The sequence below is a fragment of the Anser brachyrhynchus genome (genome assembly GCF_964034855.1).
Source record: "Anser brachyrhynchus genome assembly, chromosome: 7".
NCBI lineage: Eukaryota > Metazoa > Chordata > Aves > Anseriformes > Anatidae > Anser > Anser brachyrhynchus.
In genome coordinates, this window is record NC_137701.1 from 41,507,188 (window position 1) to 41,519,916 (window position 12,729).

Sequence of the window (12,729 nt, forward strand, 5' to 3'; positions counted from 1 at the left end):
CTCACCTTGCACACTGCGGGGGGGAAACGCCAGCAGCAGCAGCACGGGAAGAATCATAACTCCATCTATCATCGTAGGCCTGGGGAAAGAGAAGAGACTTGAGAGCTGTGTACACTTTCACTATCATCTCAAAACGTAGCCACCCCAAAGTCAGTGTTTCTCAATGTCTCATCAATTCCTTATACAAGACTCAGAACAACCAAGCTTGGTCTTGTTTCCTAAATGAGTTATTTCCTTCATCTACAAACCTTGTAATTTACTGCAATTTCTTAAATGTGATTGGTTTTTTTAAGAGTCAAATATCATTTGCAGCTATAGTGCATATTTAGAGGCGTGCTAACAAAGACGTGAACCCTTACAGAGCCAAGCAGGCACATGAAGTAGAAGATAGGCTCTTTCAACCAGGTTAAATAAGAGTTAAATTACTGTGAACTTAAAAGAAAGTCCTGTAAAACTGTGTATTGTTTGGGCTTTGAGAGAAAACAAAAGATCTGAGCCAGAAGACTCTGAATAACTTTCTTTAACCAGCAGAAACCAGTGCTAGATGGCAAGAAAAAGCAAGCTGTCTTTAAGGGAGAAACCACTCTTGGAAGTTTCCAGCTTCATGCCTCTTTTCCAAGGGCTTCCCTCTCAATGACCTAACTTCATTTCTCTGCTATTGAAGATCGGTAACTACTTCTTTTCTGAAAACTCAGAGTGTTTCCAGCATACCAGCAAAGGCACATGTTCCATCTAAAAAAAGCAAATAAAGGAGTGAATTCTCTTGCATACTTCAAATCTTTTCCAGGATACTTGGTCTTTACAAGAACATGAAAGCTCCTCTTTTCACTTTGAAGTAAGAATTACTTAACAGGCTACTGAAAAGAAACTCTTCTGTCTCTTAAATTCTCCACTGAAACGATCACCATTGCAAAGGAACAGAGATTAACTACAATCAGCCTTTGTTGGGACTGAATCCAGCAAGCAGAGCCAGACAACTCAAAGTCCCTCCCGTCCTGCGCTGCTTCGCTCCTACAGAGACACTCCGGCCTAACCACGTGCCGTACGACTGCCACCAAAACAGCGGGAAGCACTACGCTCAAAGCCACTGCTCTTGACCAAGGCACCGAGTCATTACTGTTCCTCTTACAAACAGCATTTACGTTCAGTTACTCAGATTAATTCTAATTAAGCAGATGAAAATTGAAGAAAAAAATTGATTTGCCATTTTTCTTTCCGATATCTTCTGTTGTTGCCTTTTCGAATCATTAGCAGGCTGCCTAAGTGCTTGGCGACTAAAGCCAAGCCATTTACTTCCGTATTTATTTCCTGACATGGATTTGTTTTGTAGAATAAGGGAAAGATTTCGGTAATTGCTTCATCATCAGTTAAGATTGTCAAGAATTTATGAACCCGAGTGCATGGAGCTTTAGTTCTTACGGAGGTTCTTTGCCCAAAGGAAGGACCGAGCAACGCTCACCACCTCACCTCTAGCAAATTTAAACTCTCGCTTTAGCACCCACTCCCTAGGTAACATCGCCTTCCTCGTTCCTGACGCGTGGCCAACGCGCTCTTAATGTGCATCAACGCATATTATCGGCCTTCAGCAGTCACACTGGAAACAGAGTAAAACAAAGTCCTATGCAGCGTGATCACTGAGCAACCAAGCAGCAGGAGGTTTGAACTGGAAGGAAGCTGTCCCCGAGAGCGGCTAGCCGCTCAGCGCCCTGGGTCAGCTCAGCGGGGCCCCGCCACCCGCGGCCGGTGTGGAGCAGGAGCGACGTCGCGCCCCCCCCGCACCTCGCCTAGGCGCTTTTCTCAGCATTGCACCTGGAGAACTTCCTGCAGGCCCAGACGGAGGTGGCTCAGGAGATGCGCCCTCTTTCTTTCAACACGTCGATGGCTCAGAGAGCGGAGGCAGAAGCTTTGATTCCGAGGATGCCATCCCGCGGGGCCCTCGAGCAGGAGGAGCGGCGCAGGAGGGGGCCTGGCAGCGGGACGCGAACGCGAGGCAGAGGCAGCGCCAGAGACAAAGGAGCTGAGCGAGCGGGGCGACGCTACCAGCAGCACGCTGCTCTGCCAGGAGTGCCGAGCCGCTCCCTGGCGTCCTACCGGTCTGCAGCTCGTGGCTGCATCCTCCAGCGCCTGGTTAAGGACAAGCAGCGCTCACTGTTTCCTCACGGCAGGGCACCGTCACACCGCCCCGTGTGCTCAGAGACCCACACGCGCCGCGGCTTCGCCCACTGCCCCTCTCCTGCAACCATCGGCGCCCGCGGGCCCTCCAACACCCAGCCACGTCAGCCCGGCGCCCGCCAGGAACAGGGCGCAGCGAAGGGGACAGCGAGGGACTCGGCTGAGCTCTGCTAGGAAATGAGATTAAAGGCACGGAACTGAACTGAAGGCAGGCTGGAAAGAAGGGATTGAAAGCACGGGAAGCAGCCTGCATACTGAAACCAGGAAAAATGCGCACGTATTTGTTTTCAAACAATTTATATCAAAAATGACTGACAAAAAAAAAGAAGACAGAAACATCATATGGAAGCCCTGGCCCTTTATTTCCCAGAGGGACGAGGAGGAGGGAAACCCACGCTGCACCCCCGCGAGGCGGCCGCCCACCACCCGCAGCGGCTGCTCTGCATCTCAGCAGGGGAGCAGCAGCACTGGCACAGTGCTACAGCTGGCCCCGCACACCCCGAACCCCACATCCCCCTGCCCACACTCGTGCACCAGGACAGAGCCAGCGTGGGCTGTAGCAGCCAGCAGTTCATCTATCTGCAAGCGTGACAATTTTTAAGCAGACCTTGGCAAACAGATTAAATAAGGAAAAAGGCCACAAAACCACGATGACAGCAGTCGTTCCTGATCCCTTGTCCAAAGCACTGCGAAAGGTTCCTGCGCAGCAGAGCCCAAGGATGACTTCACAGAAGAGCACACCCAGAAGGACACCAGGACTTCTGCTAAACAAGCGCGCGCCGCCGAGGCTGGCACCGGGACCCGCGTGCGGGCAGCACAAGCGGCTGTGACTCAGCCGGCGGAGCCTCGGCCCGACCCCGTGCCCGGCGGAGGCCTGCCGAGCTGCCACCACTTCTTGTGCCGGCCTCGGCGTTAAACCCTGCTTCTGCAAAGCTCCGGCCCTGTGAGCGCTCCTCTTCCCGGGCGTCTCAGAGCACCCTGTCTGCTTCTGCCGCACGGAGCCGTGCCAGCGCACCCGCTGCATGGCCTCGGCACGGCGCCTGGGGAGCAAGGAGCCGCGAGCGAGCCGCTGGCCTCCACCACACAACTCGCATTTTCCTTCAGAAGTGATCTGAGAGTGAGAGTAACCGCTAAGAATTCAAAAGCGGCCCTTACCTACGTTAAAACCTTGACGGCTCCTTGCCCCCTGCTGCAGGAGAGCAGGACATTTCGGGCGGGATTAGCGGGGGGAACAGGGGCCCGCCACCAGCCCCTGCCAGCACCAGCCCCAGCCTGCGCTGACCGCGCAGCTGAAGCCGTGCCAGGCACCTCGGAGCTGCCGCGGCCCCTCGCTGGCTGCCATTCTGCGCCTGTTCCATCAGCGGTTAAAAATAAGCCCGGGGAGCCGGCCGCACGCGGCAGCCGGGGGCGCAGGGACAGGGGGGGACCCGCGGCTCCCGCCCGCTGCTCCTTCGGAGGAGACCCAAGGCCCGCACGCAGCGCCACGGCCGCGGCCAGGCTTCTGCTCCGCTGCGTTGTCAGGTTATCCCGGTCCCAAACCCAGCAGGGAGAGAGCTTAAGGCTCTGCCTCCACTGCTTTAACAAGAGGCTTATTTTTAAAGCACTTAATGTACATAAGAACAAAAATCTGTCTCAAGTAACACCAGCAAGCATGTCTCTTCCACTTACTATTTGTTTAGAGAAAGAAAATAAATCTGAACATAAAGAACAAAACATTCTTGAATGAATCTCCATAGCAACGTAAGCACACAGATTCAAACACCAGGTGGTGACTAGTCCACGAGAACTTCTTCTCAGGGGAGGGAGGGGGATTTCACCCAGACAAAGGAAGGGGAACTAGAAAGCAACCAGCGAATAATGCACAACGTTTATTTTCCTTTCTAGGCATATCAATCTTCACTGTTACTTGTCTGCAACTCTTCGGCATGTCCTACGCTGAGAGTCATCACAGCTGCAATAACCACTAGATGGCATTCAAAACATGAGTACCTGGGATTCCTGCACGCCGTGCCATGCTTCCTCCCACCCTGATCTCAGAAGCCGTATGGCAGAGCTGGACACAGGATTCTGGAAATTCCTGTCTACGTACAGTGAAAAAAAATATTTCACATTTTCCCCTAGAAAAGCACGTAATTAGAAAATCTGAAACTTGCTACAGGTCCCAATAGGGAACCACTTGTAAAGCGGCAGCGAACAGATCCCCAAACATCTGCGGGACTGCACACAACAGAGCGAACCTAGCTGCAGATCGGGCAGGTATTACTAGAAAGCCAGCTCTGGATTCCTAAGAAAAGATCAAGTGAACTTTTCAGGAGCATAAATAAGCAGGAATATGTCAGAAACCGTGCAGTTAAGAGTACTCAGTTTAACATACAGATGCACAACTAATTCTTGTAGGTTCAAGAACTGACAGAATTCTTGGTTTCTATTCACCAAGTCCCAAAATTTTAAAGGATCTGTTCTGAAAACCCTGCTCCCCACGCCTTTTCCAGTTCCACGGCAAATACATATCCCTTCCTCTTTTCTTCCTAAGACGACCATTTGTCTCCTCCCCAGACCCTGCTCCGTGGCCCAGTGCGGCAGAGGAGGCAGCCCCAGGACACAGAGCTGGGGCTGACACCGACACGGGCTGCTGGAGGCTGCGTTTGGTCTCTGACACCACCGCCCTGGTAGAGCGAGGAACGCGCCAGATGAGAGAGCAAGTCCAATTAGAGAAGAAATTTCAGATTGCATTTCATCTTAATACGACACAGACATGGGAACACAAACTATTAGAGGAGTTCAGACTTCTCTGATGAGATCAGAAGCACCCACATATCACTGACAGTCCTGGTGGCAACTGGCCAAGAGCCCAAGGGCTGTACATATTTTGCATGTACCTCGCCAGATTTTTATCAAAAGAAAACATCCACAATACCGGGTTGTAATTCTACCATCCACGGTAGCCACACACAAGCTAAGTTCATCAACAGCCATGTCTTTAAAAGGAAAGATGTGCGTTGAAAAGTAATAATTCACGTTTGGTTGACTGAATTGAAGCTCACACGCACGAACAAGCTGCCTCAGAGCAGCACATAAAGGCACTGAGTGTCACAGAGTGGCAGACGTGGGTGCTCCGTCCTTGCCAAAATTCAGCAAGACGAAAACTCAGCCACAAAGCCTGCCTGGTACCCACCTGCAAGCGCACCGGGCACACATCGGTACTTCACAAAGGACTGCCACCTCGAGAGGCTACGTGCTTCAAACGGCCACAAACTGCAGGCCGTGAGCATGCAAGGTGCTGGCTCCCCTATCCCCACCACATGCAAAGCAAAGCCCTGACACTGCTGAACACAAATAAAGTCGCCAGGAGGCGAACAACCCATAGAATGTAAAACATCAATGAAAGTTACAAGTTCCTTCTTACCAAGGTATAGCTCTGAATATCCCCATGCACAGCCAACCCCTAGCGTTTTAAAAGGAAGACGTAACCACGCACGAGAGTAACTTACAGAAATAAAATCCTGCTCAGTCTCCCTCCCGGCATACGTAATTAAGAATACGTGTGTCACCCACTGCCCTCAGCTGACATACCAATCACAGACATTGTTTCTAACTATCTCCCACGCTGTACATCCACAATGTCTGGGGAAAAGAAAAACAAAAAACATTTATCTAAGAGGAAAAATATCTTACCTAGGCAAAAGCGGGCCAGAAGCAGGGAAGCCTTCACTGCCACTTGGAAAGAGGACAGAAGAGGACAAAGCAGGAGCAGCAGCAGCACCAGCGGCTTGGTGAGCGGCTGATGGAGGCCTGGGTCACACCAGCACCCACTGCTCCTGCGGCAGGGGTGACCCCAGGACGAGCAGGGCAGCCCAAGGCCCAGGGTGCACAAGGGGCACAGAGAGCCCAAGCCCCAGGCCGGGTCCCCACGCGGGTCAGCTGGTGAGCAGCTGGGATCGCAACCCTGCGCGCGGGCAGCGAAACCTCTGGGGGGCTGAGGGAGCCATTAGGGAGAAGGGGCCTGTCATCAGAGCAGAAGCCCTGGCGGTAGGCAGACACTGCACCCGTGTGGCTCTCGGGGGCAGCCTGACAGGGAAGGGCTTACTCAGGCGATCACAATCACAGGTGTTTTTATATCGATCTGAAAGTCCCAACGTGTATCACTGCTGACCGCTGCCTCTGAAGTCACACGTGGGTCCTTCCCCACCGCTTACTGCCTTGCAGGTAAGTAAGTTCTCCAGCGGGCAGCTATCAGGATTAACACCGCACCACGGATAAGCCTCCCTCCGCAGGGCCTGCACGCAGGAACATCCCCGGGAACACTCCCTCAGGACGGCGCTGCACCTGGCTCACCCACCACCTCATCGCTGGGAGCACCCTGAAAGTTCGGGACGGTCCCACACGCGCAAAGGGCCAGCTGCACGTGGGTTCGTTTATGCAGGCAAACAGCAAGCGGCATTTGCAAGCAATTTCATGAGACAGCCAAGCGTGACGTAGCTTCACCTCCGTGTCTCAGGCATCGGGCAGGTATTGATTTGAGACATGCACGTCAGATACACCTGTTACTGTTGTTTCTCACATATTTCAAAAGCTCATTAAGCACCCTAAGCATTAGACAAAGATGTTGTTTGATTACACTACACACATTTTATTGCTGCACAGGTATTACATGGAACACGGCTGCTGCTAGAGGGGAGCACTGCGCTCTGCAAGCGCCACGAAAAAGGCTATTTTGTAGTGTGCGGTGGAAATTCTCACAGACATTTTCACTGTTAAAAACAATTGAGAATTACAGACAACCTTGGGCACCACTCACTGTGGTGAGGCCATTCCAAATGCCCACACAAATCGAACAATTTCCATTAACATCTGGCAGCTTAATTTGTGCCAGGACCTTGGGCACAAGAGGCAAAAAAAACACCCACCTTTCCAATCTTGCTACCAAACAGTCCTTTTCTCTCCAGAACTGTTCTTTCTCAGTAGCCAGTATCTGCTGTCAGATCTCAGCAAAGAACTTTAATAAACTCTCTCCGCCCTAAACACAAAACCTGGATTTATCCACTATAGCTGTGCACAAGATCCAAACAAATATTTTCAACTGACAAGTTATCAGAAGTTGTATGTAAAAACTCTTTCCGTATCATAACATTTCCATTAAAAAAATGCACACTGACAGCTACCTGCTTTTAGCTTATTTGAAGTCGACCTCTTTCAGACTTGGCCTGCTTTCACCCAGCAGGCAACGCTTTGTAACGAAGATTTTATCCGTGCAGCATATGACAAGAGTTCAGCAGAAATGCACTTTCGCAGCTTGCAGGCATTTCATACGCACTACCAAACACTGCTTATACCCCATTCTGGGCGTGTTTGCCTTGGCAGATGACAGAAACAAGAGGTATGGGCAGAATCACCAAGCTTAATTCGTATCTGCACAGAAGGGGCATGCGCTTCAACACAAGATCAAAGTCAAGTTTGAGCAGGGTACGGTTTCGCAACCGGCTGGGACCAGCGTAAGGCAGGGGAGCCAAGTCCGGCCCTGCAGCCCTGTCCTCGGCTCGCCGCCGTCACCGACCACACTCCTGCCCTTCCCTCCTGCCTGCAAGGCCGCAGGGTGAGCTGCCCGGGAGCCCTGGTCACCGCTGCACTCCCCCCGCGCATCTCGCTGCCGAGGGCCCGCGGCCCAGATCCCCACCTCAGCTCGCTGCCAGGGACCTGCCCCCAGATCCCCACCTCAGCTCGCTGCCAGGGACCTGCCCCCAGATCCCCACCTCAGCTCGCTGCCAGGGACCTGCCCCCAGATCCCCACCTCAGCTCGCTGCCAGGGACCCGCGGCCCAGACCCCACCTCAGCTCGCTGCCAGGGACCCGCGGCCCAGATCCCCACCTCAGCTCGCTGCCAGGGACCCGCGGCCCAGATCCCCACCTCAGCTCACTGCCAGGGACCTGCCCCCAGATCCCCACCTCAGCTCGCTGCCAGGGACCTGCCCCCAGATCCCCACCTCAGCTCGCTGCCAGGGACCTGCCCCCAGACCCCACCTCAGCTCACTGCCAGGGACCTGCCCCCAGACCCCACCTCAGCTCACTGCCAGGGACCCGCGGCCCAGATCCCCACCTCAGCTCGCTGCCAGGGACCCGCGGCCCAGATCCCCACCTCAGCTCACTGCCAGGGACCTGCCCCCAGATCCCCACCTCAGCTCGCTGCCAGGGACCTGCCCCCAGACCCCACCTCAGCTCGCTGCCAGGGACCCGCGGCCCAGATCCCCACCTCAGCTCGCTGCCAGGGACCTGCCCCCAGACCCCAGCGCGAGGTGGGGGCAGACAGCTCCCGTGGCAGCGGAGCCGCGGGCTGGTCTGGAGTCACCGTGAAGACGCTCCTCGGGTCCCCGCGAGAGGAGGAGACCGAAGGGAGCTCTCCATCACCACTCCCCAGCTCTCCAAATAAAACAGACTTTGAGCAAAGATAACAATCTGCCAAATAAAGGCACTCAGAACATCTCTCCAGGGCTTTGTTTGTTTCGTGCTGCTTCTAGGCTGAAACCAAGTTCCGTGCCTGCTGCTCACTTTCACTTTCCCTTCACCACCCAGCTGCCTCCCGACGGAGGCCGGGTTCAAAGCCCTGCAGCCAGGCTGCTCCGCTGCTGGCAGGCCGCAGCCCCAGAAGGTACAAATACCTGAGAAGGTGCAAACGGCCACCCAGAGGGACCGCGGCAGGCTGGGGCAGGGGGCCCACGTGAACCTAAGGAGGTTCAACAAGTCCCATTCGGGGTGCTGCACGTGGGCCAGGGCAACCCCAGACGTGAGTACAGACCAGAAGAGCTCCCTGAGAGCAGCCCTGCAGAGAAGGCCTTGGGGGTCCTGGGGGACAAAAAGCTCGACACGAGCCAGCAGTGCGCGCCTGCAGCCCAGAGACCAACTGTGTTCTGAGCTGCATCACCAGAGGGGTGGGCGGCAGGGGAGGGAGGGGATTGTGCCCCTCTGCTCTGCCCTCGTGAGGCCCCACCTGGAGTCCTGCGTCCAGCTCTGGGGACCCAGCACCGGATGGGTGCGGGGCTGTTAGAGCAGGTCCAGAGGAGGCCACAAAGATGCTCAGAGGGCTGGAGCACTTCTCCTTCCAAGAAAGGCTGAGAGAGCTGGCGCTGTTCAGCCTAAAGAAATGAAAGCTTCAGGGTGACCTCACTGCAAAAGGGGACTTACAAAAAAGATGGAGGGCTACTCTTTGCTCAATCAGATAATGACAGGACGAGGGGGAATGGTTTTAAACTAAAAGAGTGGAGATTTAGATTAGAGGTTAGGAGGGAATTCTTCGCTGTATAGGTGGTGAGGCCCTGGAGCAGGGTGCCCACAGAAGCTGTGGATGCCCCATCCCTGGAGGTGTTCGAGGCCAGGTTGGACGAGGCCCTGAGCAACCTGATCTGGTGCGTGGCGTCCCTTCTCATGGCAGGGGGCTTGGAACTCCGCAATCTTTGAGGTCCCTTCCAACCCAAGCCATTCTATGATAAACAGGTTCCTTTTAAATGACATTTTGCTCTCGAAAACCTGAACAACCGTGGTCAACTTTGGGAAAGTTTCAAAACATCAGCACGATAGGGTACAGCAAAAATATCTCTGCACTGCAGCTTTACCATATGGTCAAATGCTTCATCACCACGCTGGACTGAAACCAGGCATTAAAACCACCGCGCTTATGTCAAGTTCCTAGCCCTAGAGAAGTCCAAGGCTGTGTCACGGTTTGTGAACTCTGCTGTGATACCAAATATTCCCACACAGCCCTGACCTGCACTTTGTTTTTAAACTCTTCCAGAGAATTACGTTATAATTTCACCAAAAATACATGAATGTTGAAGTTGCAGCATAGATAAAAATCTACAACTATTAAAGTAAGAGCAGGACGTTTAAAGTCTTTTTATTAACTTTTAATATCATCAGATTGCCTATCAAAAGTTTTTCTGAACACCTCAGCCAACATAAAACATTTCTGAAAACAAGTCTTTAGCTCTGGACTCAGCAGGGAAAGTCCTTTCCCCCCCTCAAAGTCACAGCAGTTTGATTTGTTTTCCTCCCTTCCACCCCCACGTTTTAAATACACATCTTAGTCTCGGGCTGTTACCATGTTTTGGTTTATTTTAGTGTAGTGGCTAGGGCCTGATTATATAACATGAACAGTATTTAATGATCACCTCTCACCCTGGCAAGCCCAGCCAGAAGAAAATGCAGTCTGAATCCTCCAGATGTATTAAGCGGTGTCTCACTGCGGGCTAGTTCTGTTTTCACATATGCAGGGACTTTAAAAGGTGCAAATGCCTTTTATTTTCAGCCTCTGATGTTATCAAGCTGGATCATTTAAGAGCCAAACACCACGTAAGGGAATTCAAGGAATGCACCAGAGCGCTCGGGCACTGTGGTCACTCGGTGACCCCTTATCTATTTCGGTGTTTCACCCCCAGTAAGGAACCTCATCCGCACATCAGTAGTCCCAGCCCGGACTGCCTGCCCGAAAATCTGAACCTCCACGACTACTGTCACATTGTCTGCAATGTCAACACAAGAACACTACTTATGACCCTTAGCCCAAGCATCCTAACCAGAATGAAACTCATGGTATTTTGACACAATTCAGCTGAAAAAAAAATAAATATATATATATATATATTTTAATCCATTTAATTGCTCTGGCAGAATAACTGCAGCTAGACCCAGCAAACAGAGCTGTTCACTAACATGAAGCCACCAAACCCACAAAAACCAGCAGGACAGCGAGCTTCCCACCTCCGGCTCGCCCCGATGGGCTACGCGGCACTAGCACGGCGTTCTTCAGGAGTGATGGGCTGCTGCAAGCAGGGAAGGCTAAGGGACGTGAAAAAGTCAGGTGGTTGTTTTGGACACACTTTAAAGCTTAACTACGCCAAGATATCAGCGAGCCAAAGGAAGCCAGATACAAATTAACAAAATATTTTTAGAGCAATCAGACTGAGAACAGAAGTTCCTAACGCTCCATAGGCACGTGTCCCTGAGCAGCCTTTTGTTTCACCAGATTCTTTCATTAACTATTACTTCTGGAGTCCAAAAAGCTGAACGTAATTAGCAGTCCAGAAAGAAGGAAACACCCTGCTACATGAGAAAGCAGAATTCTTCAGAGATTATATTACACCACCACAGAGTTCTAGCAATATTGTTCTACAATTTGGTCTTGCCTGTTCGGACAGGCCAGAGCCATTTTCTTCTGTTCTTCAACACAAAGTACAGAGATCAGATTACACCACAGGCACGGTGGTCCATCTTCCTGCTTCAAAGCAGAGCCATACCAAGGACGTGCACCAGCCCAAAGACCACCTGAGCTTCTGCCCCAGCAACTCTTCTGCTTCCAGGGACATCGTACAAGCAGGACAACACCTCACAGAGGCGTACAGAACTTCGTTACATCTAGAAACATGACACTGGGAGTCAACCATCGCTTCACGATGAAGCGACTCAAAGATGAGTTGAAGGAACTCGTAGCGAACAGCTTTATTCTTCGCCCTGTCTTAGAACTCCAACGAGATCCCTGTCCCTCCCCGAGCAGTGGCACTAACCTGGTTACTAATGATTTTACTGGTGATCTTCACACCACAGCTTTACCCTTTGCTCAGCACGACTCTGCCTCGCTCCTTTCCCCTTGCTCTGCTCCTGCTGCCTCAACGCATCCTGGAAGCTGTCCTCCTTTCTCACCCAAGGTTTCATAAGGCTCTGCAACCTCCACCATGTCTCCATCTCTGTTCCTCTCGAGTCTCACCTGTGCCGGCCTTGCCTACAAACACTGATGCAGCTACCATCCAGACCTGTACGCTGAAAGAGCCTGAGTTGTTCTCCAGCCCAGACCTTTCCTTCTTTCCAAATTACTATCTCCTGACATTCCTTAATTACCATTTTAGCCACACTCTTCTTGATCTTCCAGGCGAAGATCTCTGTCCCTCCTGGTAAAAGGAATTAGGAATTATCTTTTCACAGTCCCAACAGACATTCATTGTTGCCATAGTACACAACCCTCAGTCTAATAATCGGGCACCTTGTCACTGCTCCCTACAACAAATTCTAAATATCTACAGTTCTGACTCTTCTTACCGGAGCTCTGTGCAATGTCTTCCCTTTCTGTGCTATGTCTTCCCTTTTCATCTATTCAGCTATAAGCTTTCAAATTCATGCATCCCACACGGCCTTGCCAAACCTGACTGTACTTGTGTATTTTCAGAAAACTGTTCCATACATTTTAATTGCTGCTAAGAGATGCCAGAAGTAATCGATCAAATTACTATCCACCAGCTAAATTACTGTGACTGCCCTTGCACATACTTCTAGCTGCAAACTGCAAGTCTGGAGTAAAATGCGAGCTAAATTTCTCTTCACAGGCAAGCGCAGCTTTGGATTTCTGAATGAAAGACCATCAAGAAGTCACTCATCCGTGATCACATACAAACTAAGCTGTGCTCTCTTGATCAAAGCGAGCTTGTAACATACATCCACTGGCACTTCCCAAGGCTCAAAATCTCAACACAGAGGATCCATCCGAGATCGTTGTGAATCGTAACAGACTGAATACAAG

General features: G+C 51.9%; 1 protein-coding gene across 5 annotated transcripts in view; it reads right to left on the reverse strand.

Moving 5' to 3' along the window:
* ACVR1 (activin A receptor type 1) overlaps positions 1-12,729 on the reverse strand; it is a 71,869-nt gene that overhangs the window by 35,208 nt on the left and 23,932 nt on the right. For 3 of the 5 annotated variants that reach the window (XM_080600062.1, XM_080600061.1, XM_080600065.1), the window contains exon 2: positions 6-79. In XM_080600062.1, the coding sequence (XP_080456188.1) occupies positions 6-72 (67 nt within the window). In that variant the 5' untranslated portion in view covers positions 73-79. Of the gene's footprint in view, positions 1-5; positions 80-1,809; positions 2,115-3,327; positions 5,607-12,729 lie in introns of those variants that run through there. The other 2 variants (XM_080600064.1, XM_080600063.1) reach the window with 2 other exon arrangements.